We start from the raw sequence: 17218 nt of genomic DNA on the forward strand, positions 1-17218 counted from the left end.
CATGGAGGTAGTGCAACAACAGCTCGTTGTACACATAATTAATCGCCTATCGAATTAATTAGCATGTACACCAATCCAGGAAGTAACCCTTTAGAATTTTTTTCTCAATTAGCTGTGCCCCACGCTGTATTATTATCGAAGATGCGTGTATGCCTATTCTGGTTTTCTTTTGTGAACTCACATCCCAATTATAAATTTGGTTTCTTTCTTAATTTCCCCCCTTCCTGGGCCACTTTGTGTATTTCAGGTCTCCACACATTGCATTGCCACAACGAAGAGCCTGATTAGTGATTACTCAGGCCTGGCTTTGTAATGAGACATCAACACATTAAAACAAATCTGTTGAGATAATTTTGTTTTTGTTCATAATCTCAAAACTTCAAACTCGTAGTCATAAAAAAAATTACTCAAATCAATTTTCAATATATCTTTTCTTTATTCATTCCACCATAACTGTTCTGGCAAGGATTAAAAAATGGAGGGTCTTTTGGAATAACTACAGTAGGTTTATTATTGCACAGTTGTGCACAGAACCTCAACAAGACCCTGTTCCATTTAACATGTGATGAAGATTGTCCTAATTCCTATCTATATTTCAAAAACTTGCAACTGCCCACACTAATTTAGCTCTTCTAATGACACCCGTCCGATAATTTTGAAAGTACATGTGCCAGGAAAGGAACGGAGCAATATATGACGGATTACTTTCATTTTTAATTCCCAGTTACACTAAATTGTAAGACTTGAGTTTATTAAAAGCAATATTTGAATACTTTTTTTTCTAAAACCACTTCTCAGCTACATCTCTGGAGTTCCAAACAATAACTCTTTTTTTTTTTTTAGAAATTACATAATTCTGTTTCTGGGCCACATTTTAAATGAAGTTGGGCTTGCTACAGAACATTTTAAAGTGCTTCATATTGAACACTTACACCACCATTTAATAATCATTTCTTACACGTGTAATCAAAAGTTACTTTGCGAATTATTTGGGGATTCATAAGATTTTAAAAATTTCTACTTTACATCCACATATAGACATTCTAAGGCTTTTAATTTTAACCAATCAACAGTAAGGTCCAAAGTGAAAATCATTTGAAAGATTTACCAACATTGGGCTTTAATATCAAAACCAATATTTTTAATATAAAAGTCAAATTAAAATGTATTTGTAGTAGTGTAAAACATGTTTGTATGATTTTTAAAGCGTTTTTAGAAAACTACAAAAAAGCAATAAAAAAAAAAAAGGCCAGGTATATTTGTCCAGTCTTGTTTGCAACACGTAAAGGAAAACAAAGGGTGCAATACACTAATACAAATTCTACAAGCTAAAAATTGAGCAGTGACTGGGTGTAGAAACACTGAAGTGTTTCCTCTCCATATCACATCACACACTTGACTATCAAATCATCATGTCACATTACTAAACCTACTTTATGTTCTTGTTGATGAAACACGCACTTACGGTACGGCAGTACGGTTACAGTATTTGACCAAATTGGGTCCAATCTAAGGGGGATATCCCGCTAAGATACACAGTGCAGGGCTTAATTTCATGGCTCTACTAACAAAAGAATTCTGCGCGTACGATCACCAATCCTGTTAAAATGCACGAGGAAGTATTATGGAGGAAACCTCAACAAGGTGACATGGCGACCATTTTTTTGCTAACAGCGCTAGCAGAAGAATTCTGCGCTAACCCTGTAAGCACAGAATCCTTAGTCACAGGATGTATGCATGCGCAGCAGCCAAAAATCCTCACCAACCTGTGAAATACGCTTGCCGTAAGCAGGAAATTTTCTGCTTCAGTAAGCAAGGATTTTGCGCTAAGGGTAGGCAGAGCCTTGAAATTTGGCCCTGATTTGAATTGATTAGTATATTGAAGCTCAACAGTTTGAGTAATATTCCGGTGACATATATCTAAAAAATGTTGTATGTATCTGCTAAGCTCCAGTTTTTTCAATTTGTGCCGGGGGCCTCAGTGTAAAAAAAAAGTAAATTTGAACATGTTCTAATTCTTTTGTTATTTTATCTTTAACTCACAAAAATCAACAAAGTTCAGTTCAACTGCAGCTAGACTCTAGAAGCACGATTAACACATGACAAGAATATGTATTCACTGGGAGATCCAGCATTTTTGGGGCTGCGGCTTTAGCTCCTGCGAAATACCTAGCCATTACAAAAACCAAATGTGGACTTGGCTTCATTTACAACCAAGCGGTTGCTGTTGGATGCAACAGTGGTCCCTCTGAAATCTGACATCATAGACAAGAAAATTAACGCTGAATTAAGTACAATAAGTGTTGTCTCTACATTGTGGTGAGTTACATTGCGTACAAGTACTTCGCTACCTTAAAGTGATGGAAAACGGTGAAATTAGGGAAACACAAGTACATGTATGCAGCAATGCAAAGGGGACCAAAAAAATATGAAAGAAAGCTGAGGCCAAGAAAGACTTAACACTATGTGTACATCAACAGCCGAACAACATTAAACTGAACATTTACACACAAAAAACCCATAATTTATGCTGTATGATTTTGCTAATTCTTTAATCTATTACAAACGCTCCTACCGTTTTCATTCAAAATTTGAACACCATAAAACAGGAATACGCACTCGGAGTAGTAACAGCAATTTTGGTTCATTCACTTTTGTCTAGAAGTCTTTTCAGTCCAAACCCTTGGTAACAATGCAAAAATGCACTAAAGCCAGGAATTCATTTGTTTTTGTCATGTAATCACAATATGTACATGTATGTATAATTATAAGCCCTTTTGATTACGCGACAAACTTGTTCTGTCATCACAGCTAGGTGGATACTATCAAGCGGAAATGGTGTATGTGTGTGTGTCCATGAATTGCTAATGCAAATTAGGCTGCTACGATTGATTGCCCGCAAAGGGGTGCTACCACCGCCTTGTTTCAAAATATTTAAATCTATTGGTTATATCTATGACTGAGTTGGAATTGAGTTCCTGTAAGGGAGAAAAACAAAGTGTAAATTTAATTTGTCCTTGTTTTTTTCTCAGTGTTTACGGTGCTTGACAATGAAATAGATTGCTCCTATTGCAACCGCTCCTGCAGCGACGAGAGCCACCCACTTCCAGGACGTGCCTGCCGGGACCAGGGCTTTCTTTGCTTCCTCAAGTGTGGCATACTGTTCCTGTCAGAGAAAGAAGTATTTCAGCTGGGGATTAACATAGGAATCTTCAGTACAGTACTTGACATCTTCAGAACAGGAACATGAACAATATTGGAGCAGTAATTACAATGGACGGGATGGGGGGGGGGGGGGGGGACGGGATGGGGGGGGGGGGGGGGACGGGATGGAGGGGGGAGGGGTCTGAGGGGCCTTGATAATTTCTAAATCTGGGCTTCTTCCCCAGTTCAGCTTACTTCTTCCCCAGTTACTTGACTGTTGGCATATTAGGCCTCTGAACGACTTTGAACACTAATTCTAAAACTCAGTTCACACTAAGCATCAAACTTTTCGATCCTAAGTCAAAACAAGTCAAAATTATAAATTTCAACAATTTCCATCAAAAAACACCCTTCTGGCTATACAATGGTAAGGCCCTCTGGTAAACAACTCCTTATATGGAGATTGACGCGCGTCGTGCGAACTGCGTGATGTGGCGCACAACGCAGATGTACCGGTGTAGTGTGAATTTAGGGCCATGAAATACTGACTCACTGGTACATGTAGTATTGCGCATGCCTAAGTGAGAATTGTGAATGTTAAACCAATAAAACGGAGCTGGCATCAGATTTCATAGGAGTCAGCCTGTATTGGACGTATACATAGCGTACTTGCAGCGCAGATGCAACGCACGCTGGACGGCGAGCGGCGAAAATGCGGCGGGAATACGCTCAGAAGTGTGTCAAGCATGCGGTCGGCATAAGTCGGGTGCGTCCGGAATACGCTCGGCATGCGCACTGCATACTGACCTATTCGCAGCCCGAAAAATAATGTTGTGCACTGCATACGCAACTCATACGCATCTCATACGCAATGGATGCACTGAATTCGTTACTTGTACACTAGATGTGCGTCGCACATAAGTCAAAGTGATCAAAACATTTTGACGTTAATTGAGCGTACGGCTGCGTATTGAAAATGTTTGATAAGGAACTCATAAGGAATTAGGATACGCAAAGGTGTGACAGGGGCTTTAGCCTCTCACGAAACCAAGCTTATAATTATGAAAAAAATCAATGTTAATTTTAATGATGAAAAAATCAATGTTAATCTGAAATATACAATCATAATATGTGCATTTTTTCTAATGGTGAAAAAATCAATGTTGATCTGAAATATAGAAGAAGTCAGCAAACAAAAACTTATTACTCCTTCCCTGTCCTCACCCCCTGCCCCCCTCCATTAGCCTTGTAACCTACCCTGAGTATATCCTCAGCGCCGTGTTGTACAACGAGCACAACCTTCTCGCCGGCATTCACAAACTCATTGACTGCATCCTGGTGGGGCACATTCCTGACATCCTTGTCATTTATCTACAGGAAGAAGCAGAGAGATGGAGAGGAGATGAGATTCAATGTCAACTCTTTAGGACGGGTCATCGTGTTCGGGGGGACACGGGGGAAGGGTCAATTTGCAAATTACCGCTGCGCTTGGTTGGGGGTCAACTTGCCAAAGTCACCCAATGCACGGCCAAAACTTGGTTGATACTGCACCATGGTGGACTTCGGCATGTAACCGTTTCAAACTGTGCCAATCAACATCAATAAATGAACTTTTACAAATCTACCCACAGGCCAAAATTACAGTCAACAGTTTCATCAAGTTTTTGCGAAATATTTGCACTATATCACAAGTTTTCAGCACAGACAAGAAACTTCGAAAATTTCAATAAATGTACTGAAACATGTTCAATGTACATGTACATGTTTTATAACAGTTATAGTGCAATGATTTTAACTAAATTATTACAATGTAAACGTGAGAATGGTAATTTGGTAGCCAAAAAAAATAGTTTGTGGTAATTACTTTAAAAGGCTTCATATGACCATTTTTGATATGCAACACAAAGCTGAGTGTACACGTACGTATGTATGTGACATACATACATGTACGTGTTTGTTATACATGTACATGTACCTTGAATACTGTATTTTTATTGGCCAAGAATGATCACGTGTTAAGTTTATAAAAAGTCATAGCACACTCCCTGTGGGATATCACGTACGTGATGTCCCACAGGGAGTGTGCTATGACTTTGATTGTACGTGTTTCACAAGTAAAACGCAGCGAACTTGCAGACTATCAGCTGTTTCAAGCACGCGACATGCATGTGAGTTGATGTCGTCTCATGATTGTTGTGTTTACTGTAGTTTGTTATCGTGATTTTTACAATAAAATCCAAAGAATCCAAGACATAGGTATTACAAAACAATTGTTGACTGGTGGTGTGATGTGGGATATGATGTTTAGAATACCCTCAGGTGTTCAAAATGTCATATCCCACATCACACTAGTCAACAATTGTTAAATATATATCGTAATACAATGTACATGACTTGACTATGAGCAAGATACTTTGGAGTAATTTGATACTTCTGTAGTCTAACACGTCCAACCTTAATCATGTGTTAATTTGCAAAACCCCAACTATGAAAGTGACAAAGTTCCCACTACTCAGTCAAACTTTTTGAAAAAGGAAACTTCTGAACGTAGTCAACTCTAATACACACATCCAGACGCACACCAAAAGGAAAAGTGGTTGAGCTACAGTACCCGCCGACCTTCCCACGACCCAACTTGAAATAACTGACTCATGATTCATGATCACTTGGGCACTTTCAATGGCAGCAGATAGGATATCTAATTTGGGCAGTCTCTCCTTGGGGTATACATATATTGTATATTTGGCTTAGTAAGTACGCGCCTATACACCTTGCAAAGTCTAACATCGATTCAGTTTTAAAGCTCTAGGTACAATGCAGTTGACTGCCTGAAGACATCTGCTTCATAAATACTGGTACATGTAAGGGAATAAAAATGTACTTGGCCGGTTTTAAATAAACTCCGTTTAAGACTGGCTTGGGGACTGGATGTTGACAACCAGGCTCCAAGCCAGTCTCAAACGTACTTGTTTAAAACCCGCCAAGCACATTTATTCCCATTCATGTCAATACCTTTTCTGTCAAAAAGTCAAAACAAGTCAAAAATTATACATCCAAAGGTTCAACAAGTTTACTTCATGTTTTTTAACACCCTCTACATGTAGCTATATGTACATGTATGTTATGCTATGTGCCTCTCGCTAGTAGTCGTAAACATCTCCTTATATGGAGATTGGCACGCATGTAGCACGTACTGCGCGCCGTTTGGCGCAGAACGCAGTGGTGCTGGTGTAGTGTGAATTTAGGACTATGAAACAGGGACTCATAGGTACGTAGTATTGCACATGCCGCCCTAAGGGAAGATTGTGAACGTTTAACCAATAAAAGGTAAAAGATTTCATAAACCAGATTTCATAGGAGTCCAAATTTCATGTGACACTGTAAAAGTGTTTAGGGCCAGCTAGCCGGTGTTTTATCCACCGTTTCACACTGGCCATGTGACGGGCTCTCAACCAATAGGAATGGTAAACTGTCTTACATGTGGATGTATTTTAAAATTAGAAATGCAATAATTTCTGGCATAAGAATTTTTTTAGAGAACTTTTGAGAATTTGTTCCTTTTATCATGTCCAATCTAAAAACGCTTCAATTTGTCTTAACTTATCGTGGACTCAATTTGTAGGCAGTTTTATTCAAGTTGAAATAACACTTGCATTTCAATCCTAGCTATGTTTCACCGTTGAGCATTACCTTAAGCTGGTAACATGATGTCTATTTCAAGCATTTACAGGAAGTTATGATGCACATGTACGCTACTTCAACACACTTTTACAACAAAATTTTGTCAGATTTCATTGACATGTAATCTTTTTAACTGAAATTCCAAGAACATGAAGAAGGTATAAATGGTGCTGAATATAACAAATTCTAAGAAATTTTCTTTGAGAACTCTTTAAAAGAAATTCTCCCTCCCCCCAACACAAACAAACACCAAACAAATTAAAAACAGAAACACATACAGTTCCAACATGTGAGATGAGAAGCACTAAAACCTTTTTTTCTAATTCAACACCCTAAAAACTTTTCAGTCAGGCTGCTGTCTGTTAGAATTTCTAGTTTGAAACCTATATAAGTTAAACCCTTTTAGTTAAAGGGAATATACATCATTTGCTTTTGCTGTAATTTTCAGAAATGGATGGAATTGGGGGGTTGGAAATATATAGCAAATATAGGTACACTGACTTTTTTGAGGTTTTGGGTTCGAAAATGCTATAAAAACCAAGAAAAACAATAATTTTCCTGTAGTCTGGTTCCCTGACTCCATTTAAGAAGAAACAGAGCAGTTTACATATATTGGGGAATTGTAAGGTCAGGGAACCAGTCTAGCTGGCTTGTACCCGTTCATAGGTGTGTAATCGATTGCAAACAACTGCGATGGTCAACTGGGGCCAGTATTTGAGAAAAAAAGCCAGTTGTTTCCAACGATGATCGGCCGATCAGCGTTGGAAATTGATACAAAAATACCACTTTTCTTGAAAATGACAGTATACCAGGTGCCATGATTTTACAGGATGCTTTACACTGTCATTCACTAACAGTCCAGCAAGGTATTTCAAAATGATTTGGTAGTTTTATTTTTTGATGTTTGCAAATGTTGTATTTTCCCTTTAAAGAAACTGCTGTTAAAGGAATGCTAAAGACACCTAATTGAATAAGGAAGTGTGTGGTAAATATGGCTGTCAAGCACTGGGTCACCCACAGGTCATGTACAGTAACAGCTAAATACCTCTGCATTGATACATGTAGTATCAACTACCGGTAGGTACACATGATTTTGTCGCGTCAGTGCAACAAGGTCGTAACTCGATTCTGCAACAAAGTCGTCTCTCGCGCGAATACGCTCCGTGTAACAAGGTCGTATCTCGCGTAATGCGACATCCATTGACTTTGTGTGTACATCCAGGGTATTTTAAGCGAGATACGACCTTTTGACAATGAAAAATCGCATTTCACGTACATGACGTCATGCGCCATTTTAGGAGATACAACCTTGTTGCAAGGAAATGACGATTTGAAGAATTCACTCAAGTGGGATTCCACATAGACACAATCTAATTAATTTATTTCTCCACGCTATTGAAGAATTTAAGTTTAAACCACTGCAGGCAAATGGTTTGTCCCTCCCCTCTGGTGCTCTGCTGTTGACATGGCTTATGCACAGAGTCTATAGACTGAAGATTTCATCAGACACATCACATACCTCAACGATCTTATCCCCCTTCTGTAGCCTACCGTCCCTCGCCGCGCCTCCATCCTCTCGGATCTTCGTCACAAAGATGCCCGAGTCACGTGGTACATGAGGCTGGTCCCGTCCACCTTTAATATTGAAACCCAGTCCTGAAAAGAAAACCAGAAAAATTTGCCAGAATTCTTAATTTCTTATTTTCATTCAAATTTTATTTTCGATCGAATCTAACGATGGTTTGCGATTACCGGTGGCACCACGCGCACACATGCCTGTTGTACTGGCATGGTTTCGGGACTCAGGTTTGCAGCACGACGACTCTTTGATGATGCACTTTGAGCAGAGATGCCACATGGTCTGCTTGAAAAAACCGAAACAGCTGCTTGAAAAAAACGGAACATATTCTTCGTGAAAAAGCCACTCCAACACAAAGTCCCCGTTGTCATCTTTATCTTGTCCCCAAGCCCAGTTCCATTTATTTTTTATTTTTGCTTCTATGTTCTTTAAGCTGTCGGTTCATTCAATCACTTTGAAAGTTTCCATATTCCTATTATTTATTCTGCTTACCCGAATTTCCAACGTAATATTCGACACGAAACATGCACGATTCCACAACACTGTCAATGTACATGACTTTGCACTACGCAATGCGCACGACGTAAAACATGGTGGGTACCCTAGCGTTTTTTGTATTCACATATATCACTGCGATCAGAAACCTCCGGAAACCACCGATAGACTTATTTCCAGGCTGAATGCTACATGAGCTTAGCATGGTGAAGCACACGTGAGGTGCCGTTGTATACTGCCTGCAAGTACGTTGGCCGCCTGTATCACTTGTTTTTAAGACTACTTCAACTAACAACGTTGTGCCACGCGTACGTACGTGCGCCTAAATGTACTAAACTCGAGAGCGCTAACAAGGTAAAAATCAATGCATTTCCACAGTTTTTCTTCTCTCTTTCCAGTATATTTTGACGGCCGGAAAAACTGGAATTTTGTGAGATTTAAAAAAGAAAACGGAATTCCGGCTAAAACCGGAAAAGTGGCATCTCTGTTTGAGGGCGGTCCGCGAGATATCAAAGGAGAATGCATGGACCACTCACAGTGCATCACAAAAGAGCCGTCAAGTCTTTTTCAGAGGATTCTCTCAGAATAACAATACGATCAAGCTGAACCCCCCAAAAAAGGGATTTTTAGTGCAACTCCAGGACCGGTGGGTACAAAAGAATTGCGTTGTGCCTGGGTTATGGTCGTATCATATACAGGGATCGTATTGTCATTTTGAGAGGATCCTCTGCTGCAAAAAGGATGAATAGTGAAACAAATGTGAGATTTTGCTTGTTATTTGAAAGGAAATTTAAAATATTGGCAAAAAAAGGCATAAACCTAGCTTAAAATTTCCAGCTTTCTAGGCTTATGACATCCATGGGGAGATTCGCCAGGAAAGCTGGAACTACTAACCATACTTAGATGCGGATTTCATACCATGGTCAGGTCATTGTCACTTTTTTTGCCGATATTTTCCATTTCCCTTAAAAATACAAGCAAAAAGGGCATTCTCGTTGTCTTGCTTTCCGCGACAACGCACCAGACGAAAATTGAACTCACTTGCGGCGCCTGAAAGCGGTGTGGTACCCACATACATCGCTCGCGCAGATTTTTTTTGATGTAATCACGTGATGCATACATTTACATAATTAGTAAAACAAAATGGAAGACAGCGGTTGGAACTGGCGTATTTTTACGGACAAGCCACCGAAATCGTCAAGATTTTTCACTTCTTTTTTTTGTGGTCTGTTTCAAGTCGATCATTAGGCTTCGTAAATGACTGCTGAATGTATGAGGTATGTAAATGAACTCTGGGGTGGGATAAAAGAGGTGAAATTCGGACAATTTTGGAGAGGCCATTTTTTTAGGGTCTCTTGCTACCACATGGAAACGAACAGGTTGTTCCTCCAGCGTTACATGTGAATGAATATGTAACATGTCAGCTGGAGTTACTCAAGCTAATTCTAGTTTCTACCCCAACATGCCCAAGAAACTGTTCAAAAATTACCAAAAAGGTGTCATTACATTGAGAGAAGTCTGCTTTAGGTTGACAATGTCATTTTTTTTAGTAAAAAAACAAATTCTTGATTCTAATCGATAGTGGATATTTTGCCGGAGGTAATGACGGCAAACTAACGATTACTAAAGGTTTGCCGGCGGCAATCCATATCAACAGAGGGCGCTGTACTCTTTAAAATAGGGCTGAATTATAAGATGTATTAAATTCCCACCAAAAGTTGTGTAGCACGTTTGGTGTAATGGTTAAGAAAAGGCTCTAGTAAGCGGGATGACTCGCGTTCGATTCCGACCGCACCACATTTTAAAGTTGTTTTTTTCTCATCCCCAAATAAATAAGAATATTCTTCTTTTATTATTTTAACATGTCTCAAACATTTTTTGCAGAGTAGGCCCTATTACATTTTCTTTTTCAGATTTGTGGCTCTGGAGGATTTTTAAGGAAATAAAGTCCGAAATTGGGAAAAGTTCCATACTCGGATGTCAATTTATCTGCTGCCAAACATATTAATTGTCACCTCACCTTGTCGTTTGAACCAAGAGAAATCCAGGAAGCTGTGTAAAGGCGAAAATTTTTTACTCAAAATGTGTTTTTAGTGCACATTTTGGATGCATACGTCGTGCAGAACTAACTTGAGGCAGCCGGTCAAAACTGATTGTAGTGGCTGAAAAGACAGCGGTACGTTATACACGTGACATCAACAACCATGACGTCGCATGAGCCTGCCAATGATAGTGCAATACGTCATTATGAATATTTATTTTCTCATGAATATTTAGTTTATTTCAATGGATACTTCAAATACGTCCAAAGATTGATGATTGCAACAGCGATCGTGCGCAGCCTAGCGGTTAAGAGTCTCGTGTATCAAGCAAGCGTCAGAGGTTCGAATCCCGATGAAGTAACTGACTGATTAATAAATAAAAATTAAGGAAAGGAGAAGGTGAGAGTAGAGGAGGGAAAGTGGAGGAATAACCATAAAAGATGTAACTTTTGGCGCTAGAAAATTAATTGAAAAAAGTGACGTCCGAGTATGGAATTTTTTCCCCGAAATTATAAAATGGTCTGAATCCCATCTTGTGAATACGAGGTAACAAAGATAATTTTGGCATGGAGCCAGACTAAAACTTGTCATCGGAAAATGTTTAAGTAGGCCTACAAAAAAACAGTAACTGCGCATGTTCAGTGCATATCCGGCAAACTAACGTTTACTGAAGGTTTGCCGTCTCCGGCAAAATATACACTGCCATTCTAATTTGATCGAAACAAAACAGGGGCCCTACACTACACGATCGCCATTTTATATTAGAAGGGGTTTCCCACCCATTAACGCTATGCCGCTACAAATGACTAACTGACCGACCGGTCCATGCCGACCAAAAAAACAAACCTGTTGTCCCCCTTTCAAGCTCGATCCTTTCTTCCGGCACATCAGATAGGTCCATCATGCCACCAGGATTACGTCAAGAATGCTAAAAACAAAATACTTTCGTTGTTATGGGACGCAAAATGAGCTTTTCGGTAGCAAGTTTTTACGGGACACAGACGACGGGTTTGCAGATCGACATTCGTGAATGACCGAAGTGCGCCCTCTAGCTCTATTTCTATTTGAGATTGCCATAATTAATAAGCCGCGGCATCATTCCCGCTTCGGCTTCATATCCCACTTCGGCTTCTTTAGCCCACGGTCACCAGCAAAATATTGAAAAGTCCTTTAAAACTTTGGGAGTTTTCTGGGGATAATACTTGGAATCCATGGTAAATCAATCAATTATAAAATAACAATTAATTGTTGTTGGATCACCCTTTGATCACCCTTTTTGATTTCAGGTCGTCGGCCGTGGCCGACCTAGCCTTTCGCCAAGGCCATCGTGGCTTAGAGCGGCGGAGTTGCGAAATAACTGTAAGTTCAGATCAAAATAAGTTCATACACTCAAATAATTTCTTGAAATACTTTTTACAAGTAAAATTAAAATAAGATAATGTAAGAACAATTACGCGGTCACGATCTCGTGGAAAACTAGACTCGCATGTTTTGTTTTTAAATTTTGTGCAAGCATCTGGGCGCGTCGATGGCCTTGGTGAAAGGCTATAGCCGTCCTTACTTTCCTTGCCTGTATGTAGAGGGCGCTGTTTTACCATTCTAAAATCCAAATTAAACGTGATCCTCGTGTCTACTCTAGTCGTCGTATCGATCGATCGCCGGTGCCGAGTACAGGCAGGATTACCCACAATTAATTTGCGATCTGGTTTTAGAGATTAATGTAGGTTCAGATTCAGAAGGGCAAAGAGTTATTTAAATGCTGGGCTGGGCATGAAATGAAATGATTAACCGCGTTTAATACGACCCGAGTGTTTATCTACGGAAGCGTAATAGGACATGACCGAAAATATTTTTTAGGCTCACTACTTCGCCCGGGCGGATTACTATTTCGCCCGGGCGGATTAGTATTTCGCCCGGGTGGATTAGCATTTCGCCCGCGCCCGGGCGGATTTCTATTCGGCCCGGGCGGATTACTATTCCGCCCGGGCGGATTACTATTCCGCCCGTGCGGATTACTAATTTGCCCGGACAGACTACTAATTCGCCAGGGCAGATTACTAATTCTCCCGGCCGGGCAGACTACTAATTTGTCCAGGCGAATTAGTAATCCGTCCGGGCGAAATAGTAATTTGCCCGGGCGAAATAGTAATTCGCCCGGGCGAAATAGTAATCCGCCCGGGCGAATTAGTAATCCGCCCGGGCGAATTAGTAATCCGCCCGGGCGAAATAGTAATCCGCCCGGGCGAAATAGTAATCCGCCCGGGCGAAATAGTAATCCGCCCGGGCGGATTAGTAATCCGCCCGGGCGAAATAGTAATCCGCCGGGCGAAATAGTAATCCGCGCCCGGGCGAATTAGTAATCCGCCCGGGCGACATAGTAATCCGCCCGGGCGACATAGTAATTCGCCCGGGCGAATTATTAATTCGCCCGGGCGAAATAGTAATCCGCCCGGGCGAAATAGTAATCCGCCCGGGCGAATTAGTAATCCGCCCGGGCGAAATAGTAATCCGCCCGGGCGACATAGTAATTCGCCCGGGCGAATTAGTAATCCGCCCGGGCACAATAATAATTCGCCCGGGCGAATTAGAAATCTGCCCGGGCGAATTAGTAATCCGCCCGGGCGAAATAGTAATCCGCCCGGGCGAAATAGAGGGCCGGAAATTTTTGTTTTGGTCATGTCCTAAATACACTTCCGTATTTATCTGTGAAATACTGATTCACAGAATGCATAATGATTGGCAGCCATTCGGCATCCGAGGGCTAGCCGATAACGTTATCATGGTTATGGTGGTTCTGGTTCTTGGTTCTGGTTCTTGGTCATGTTGGTTGGTTCTTCTCCTAAATACTCCATGTGGGAGTTTATACAGGAGGCCAGAAACACCGGGGCAGACCCCTTCTCTTAGCGATAAGTGTTTACTGAGTTCTTTTACGTGCATTATACAACACACGAGACCTACGGCTTTACGTCCCATCCAAAAGGATGAAGCAATAATGGTTAAGTGCCTTGCTTAAGAGCGCAAGTGTCCGCCGGCGGGCTCGAACCCACGTCACTGTTGCCTCTGAAACACCAGAACTCGAGTCCGGTGCTCTTAACCGCTAGGCCATGAGTTTGACACTCCACTGCACCTATCAATGTTCCCCCTCCCGGCCCGAGCTGCTAGCTCCACCCAAGACGTGGGGATTATCACTTTTGAAGTCCCCATCCCTCGGGCAAAATTGAAGTGACAATCTCTGCCGTGTGGGGTGCTTTAGTGATTGTCTTCCAATGAAATACGCCATGTAACAAGTTTCCATTTGCCCACCCTTAGCTCAATTTCTGGAGCAGGAAAAAGTGACCACATATCCCGACATCGGTCCTGGGGCAGTGCGGGGGGGGGGGGGGGGGGGGGGGGGGGGGGGGGGGGGGGGGGGGGATTTGATGGGTGCATTTGATAGGCGCATTAGCATGAACATTGAATCAATGAATATATCTCTTTTGAATTTGTTCTTGTTATTGTCGCCATTTGGCATTATAAGACCAAATACTAAAGAAAGCCATTGACAGCACTGTTTGTAGGGCTAGCCTATCTACATATTATTGTAGGCCCTACGTGTAATTTACATAAAAAATTATAGGCTAAATATAACATCAATGTGTTAAAACAAGACTTTTTGAAACACGGTACGGAGAAAATAACGTGACAAAAAATTGTTTCATTTTTTTGGCTTCGTCATGCTTTGGTCAAAGAAAAATCGGGTGTTTACGGTGTTAAACAGACCTTTGCCTACCTTGATTTCTTTGCTGCCATATGCGAAACAGTACCAAAAACAATACCATACAGTGAACAAAGAAGTTACAAAATAACAGTTTTTCCCACTCCCAGCTATCTACATTTTCCTGGATAACTTTCAATTTTATGGCCGTACTTGTAAATACATGTATTTCCAATTAACCAAAAACTCTGGTGAGTACATGTATTCATTGTTATAATGACTGTTTCTCCATCAGAATCTTGCGAGATGGATGTCGGAGAGAAGGCCAAACAAGTCATGTCTTACTTTACTCAGCCAAGCATGATGAAACTGCTGCGGTTGGCCAACATCGCCGGCGTCGTGTACTTCTGGGTAGTCTCCTCTCTGGTCCTGTACGTCAACCTCTTCTGCATCCTCCCCAGCCTATTCAAGGAGGATGATTTCTGGCTGAAATTCCACTGGTGGTTCTTCACCTTGGCTGCGGCCAGCATGTTCGTCAATTACTTCATCTGCTTGTGGAAAAACTCAGTGTACACGTCCGCCGCAGGAACAGGCAACACTGACGAAGCTACTGCCAAGGGCTGGGACCACTGCGTGCCGTGCCAGCAGTACATCCCACCCAGGGCACACCATTGCCCCATCTGCAAGAGATGCATCCTCAAGAGAGACAGGCACTGCTACTTCCTGGGTGTCTGCGTGGGCCACTTCAACCAGAGGTACTTCCTGGTGTTCCTGTTTTACGCCACGGTTGCTGCCTTGCATGGTGCTGTCTGCCTCTTCGTGTACCTGAATGCCAACTTTGCCGTGCTTCTCTCGGCCGAGGCGTACAACTACCTCTACCCGTTCAGCACGGCAAAGTGGATCTTCGGTTTCACTCCCTCGTATCTGTACGGCACCCTCACTCTGGCCTACATTAGTCTGATGTTGGGAATCGGATGCGCCGGCCTTTTCTACTTCCATTTCCAGCGAGCACTGCATTGCCAGACGTCCCATGAGTATGGCAATAGAATCACCACGTTCAATCGAGGACCGCAGAGGAACTTGCAAGAGGTGTTTGGCAGCTATTGGTGGCTAGCTTTCCTGCTGCCCATTCCACAGAAGCAAACAAGTGATGGCATTGTGTGGAACAGGCCAAAAGAAATCAAGGGGATTTAACATTAACCACCCTGTTCATAAACAAATTCAACAAGTTCTTCAAGATTTGTAGACAAGCAGTATATTTGTACCTTGTGATATGGAATTGGGTTGTTAAGCTTAATGGATTTTGAAGCTGTTAGGCCGCCCTCAGGTCAACCTTGCGACGACACAGAACAGTCGGCGAATGACTTTTCAGGATCAAGCTGCGCCCGAGCTACAAGTCCTACAACCGTCCGGAACATTTCAGTTGGCGATCTTTTGCGGCCTGAGTGTAACTGCGATGATATGACGATCAGCATCAGTCGGCGCTAAAAAAAATCAAGTCGCAAGAGTAAAAAAAATTCAACTTCTGCGCCACCATGGAACATGATCCGGACAGGCGGGAATCAATCGTAATCGACCTGTGTGAAGTTACAACATCGTCGCGCATCCGGATCTTATTTCATGCATGCAGCAAAAATGGCTGAATGAATAGACGTGGCCGTGGAAGATCGTTTGATTGTTACCAACACACGCACCGACATTTGAAGACGCCACATGATCACGTCTACGCCAAAGAACTGTCATGTCATGAGTGACATGAGCATGGTTGCCATTATTTTGTGTCGAGATGCCTCTTGTTCGACGAGAATCACACAGTGTCTCAGTTTTGTGACTTAAGTATTACTTTTCTGCTTGATGCCATGGTTTCGTTGCAACGCAAGCAAATTGCAGGTCGACCTGAGGCCGTTCCTATAGTCACAGCTTTGTAGTTAAAATTATGCAGTTTCTAGAGAATCTCTAGAGATTGGATAATAAAGTAAGTGTTAGTGCCCCCGGTCGATTTCACACAGCGGTCGATTTCACGAAATGCTAAGACGCGTCTTAGGAAGGGTAACTCGTCTTAACTCGGGACTCGTCCTAGGATCAATTTCACCAAACTTAAGACACGTTCAACACGTCCTAACTTCCTTAGCAACGTGGCTGAACTTGTCTTAACTTGATGTGACAGCTCATTTACATATTTCTCCTGCGCAGCGCCCTCGCTTGACCCTTAAGGTAAAGCTCACACTTATCCTTTGTCTTGAGTGAGTCATTCTACCACTAGCACTGGTACTGTTAACACCACACACAGTGTCCTGCTTTCTTCTACATATGTTCTTAGTTAATGCCTCAAGATGTTTGTTTTTGTTTTGCTTCACTTAAAAGATGCAGTTCACCATTAAATGAACCAGACACAGTAATGTACACCATCCTTGTCGTGTCACATTTTCCGGTGTCACATTGAGATCGGTCTGAGCATTGCTCTATGGTCTGAGGGTCGTCTTATCTCATAAATGCATGCGTTAATTTTTATATTTGTAAACATGTAAGACAAGTTTCGTGAAATTGGCCCAAGGCTTAATGTACAAATTGAGAATTCACTTC

The 17218-nt window shown here is 41.7% G+C and overlaps 2 protein-coding genes across 3 annotated transcripts; one reads left to right on the forward strand and one right to left on the reverse strand.

Moving 5' to 3' along the window:
- Window positions 1-416: 416 nt before the first annotated feature.
- Window positions 417-11992, reverse strand: LOC119742966 (synaptojanin-2-binding protein-like). Its single transcript, XM_038219256.1, has 4 exons — window positions 11788-11992; window positions 8345-8481; window positions 4402-4515; window positions 417-3166 (listed from the first exon to the last, which is right to left on the reverse strand). The coding sequence occupies exons 1-4, from the start codon at window positions 11843-11845 to the stop codon at window positions 3029-3031; spliced, it is 447 nt and encodes a 148-aa protein (XP_038075184.1). The 5' UTR covers window positions 11846-11992; the 3' UTR covers window positions 417-3028.
- A 210-nt stretch (window positions 11993-12202) lies between these two features.
- Window positions 12203-15909, forward strand: LOC119743392 (palmitoyltransferase ZDHHC22-like). 2 transcript variants are annotated; one of them, XM_038219780.1, is made up of 2 exons: window positions 12203-12300; window positions 14931-15909. In XM_038219780.1, exon 2 carries the CDS (start codon window positions 14942-14944, stop codon window positions 15827-15829), a length of 888 nt encoding a protein of 295 aa, XP_038075708.1. In that variant the 5' UTR covers window positions 12203-12300; window positions 14931-14941; the 3' UTR covers window positions 15830-15909. The 2 variants fall into 2 exon arrangements, with proteins under 2 accessions (XP_038075708.1, XP_038075707.1); XM_038219779.1 differs by lacking the exon at window positions 12203-12300 and adding an exon at window positions 12530-12661.
- The last annotated feature ends 1309 nt before the right edge of the window (window positions 15910-17218 follow it).

This window comes from Patiria miniata, unplaced genomic scaffold, assembly GCF_015706575.1.
Source record: "Patiria miniata isolate m_02_andy unplaced genomic scaffold, ASM1570657v1 HiC_scaffold_6, whole genome shotgun sequence".
Taxonomy (NCBI): Eukaryota; Metazoa; Echinodermata; class Asteroidea; order Valvatida; family Asterinidae; genus Patiria; species Patiria miniata.

Bases quoted from the DNA above. Each gene is read 5' to 3' on its own strand.
- LOC119742966 (XM_038219256.1), bottom strand. From the start codon at position 11,845: ATGATGGACCTATCTGATGTGCCGGAAGAAAGGATCGAGCTTGAAAGG. The intron at 8,482-11,787 runs GTTTGTTTTTTT...TTTTCTTTTCAG, and splicing joins GCTTGAAAGGGGGACAACAG to GACTGGGTTTCAATATTAAA. The intron at 3,167-4,401 runs GTAGGTTACAAG...TTTCTCTGACAG, and splicing joins GCGCTGAGGATATACTCAGG to GAACAGTATGCCACACTTGA.
- LOC119743392 (XM_038219780.1), top strand. From the start codon at position 14,942: ATGGATGTCGGAGAGAAGGCCAAACAAGTCATGTCTTACTTTACTCAG.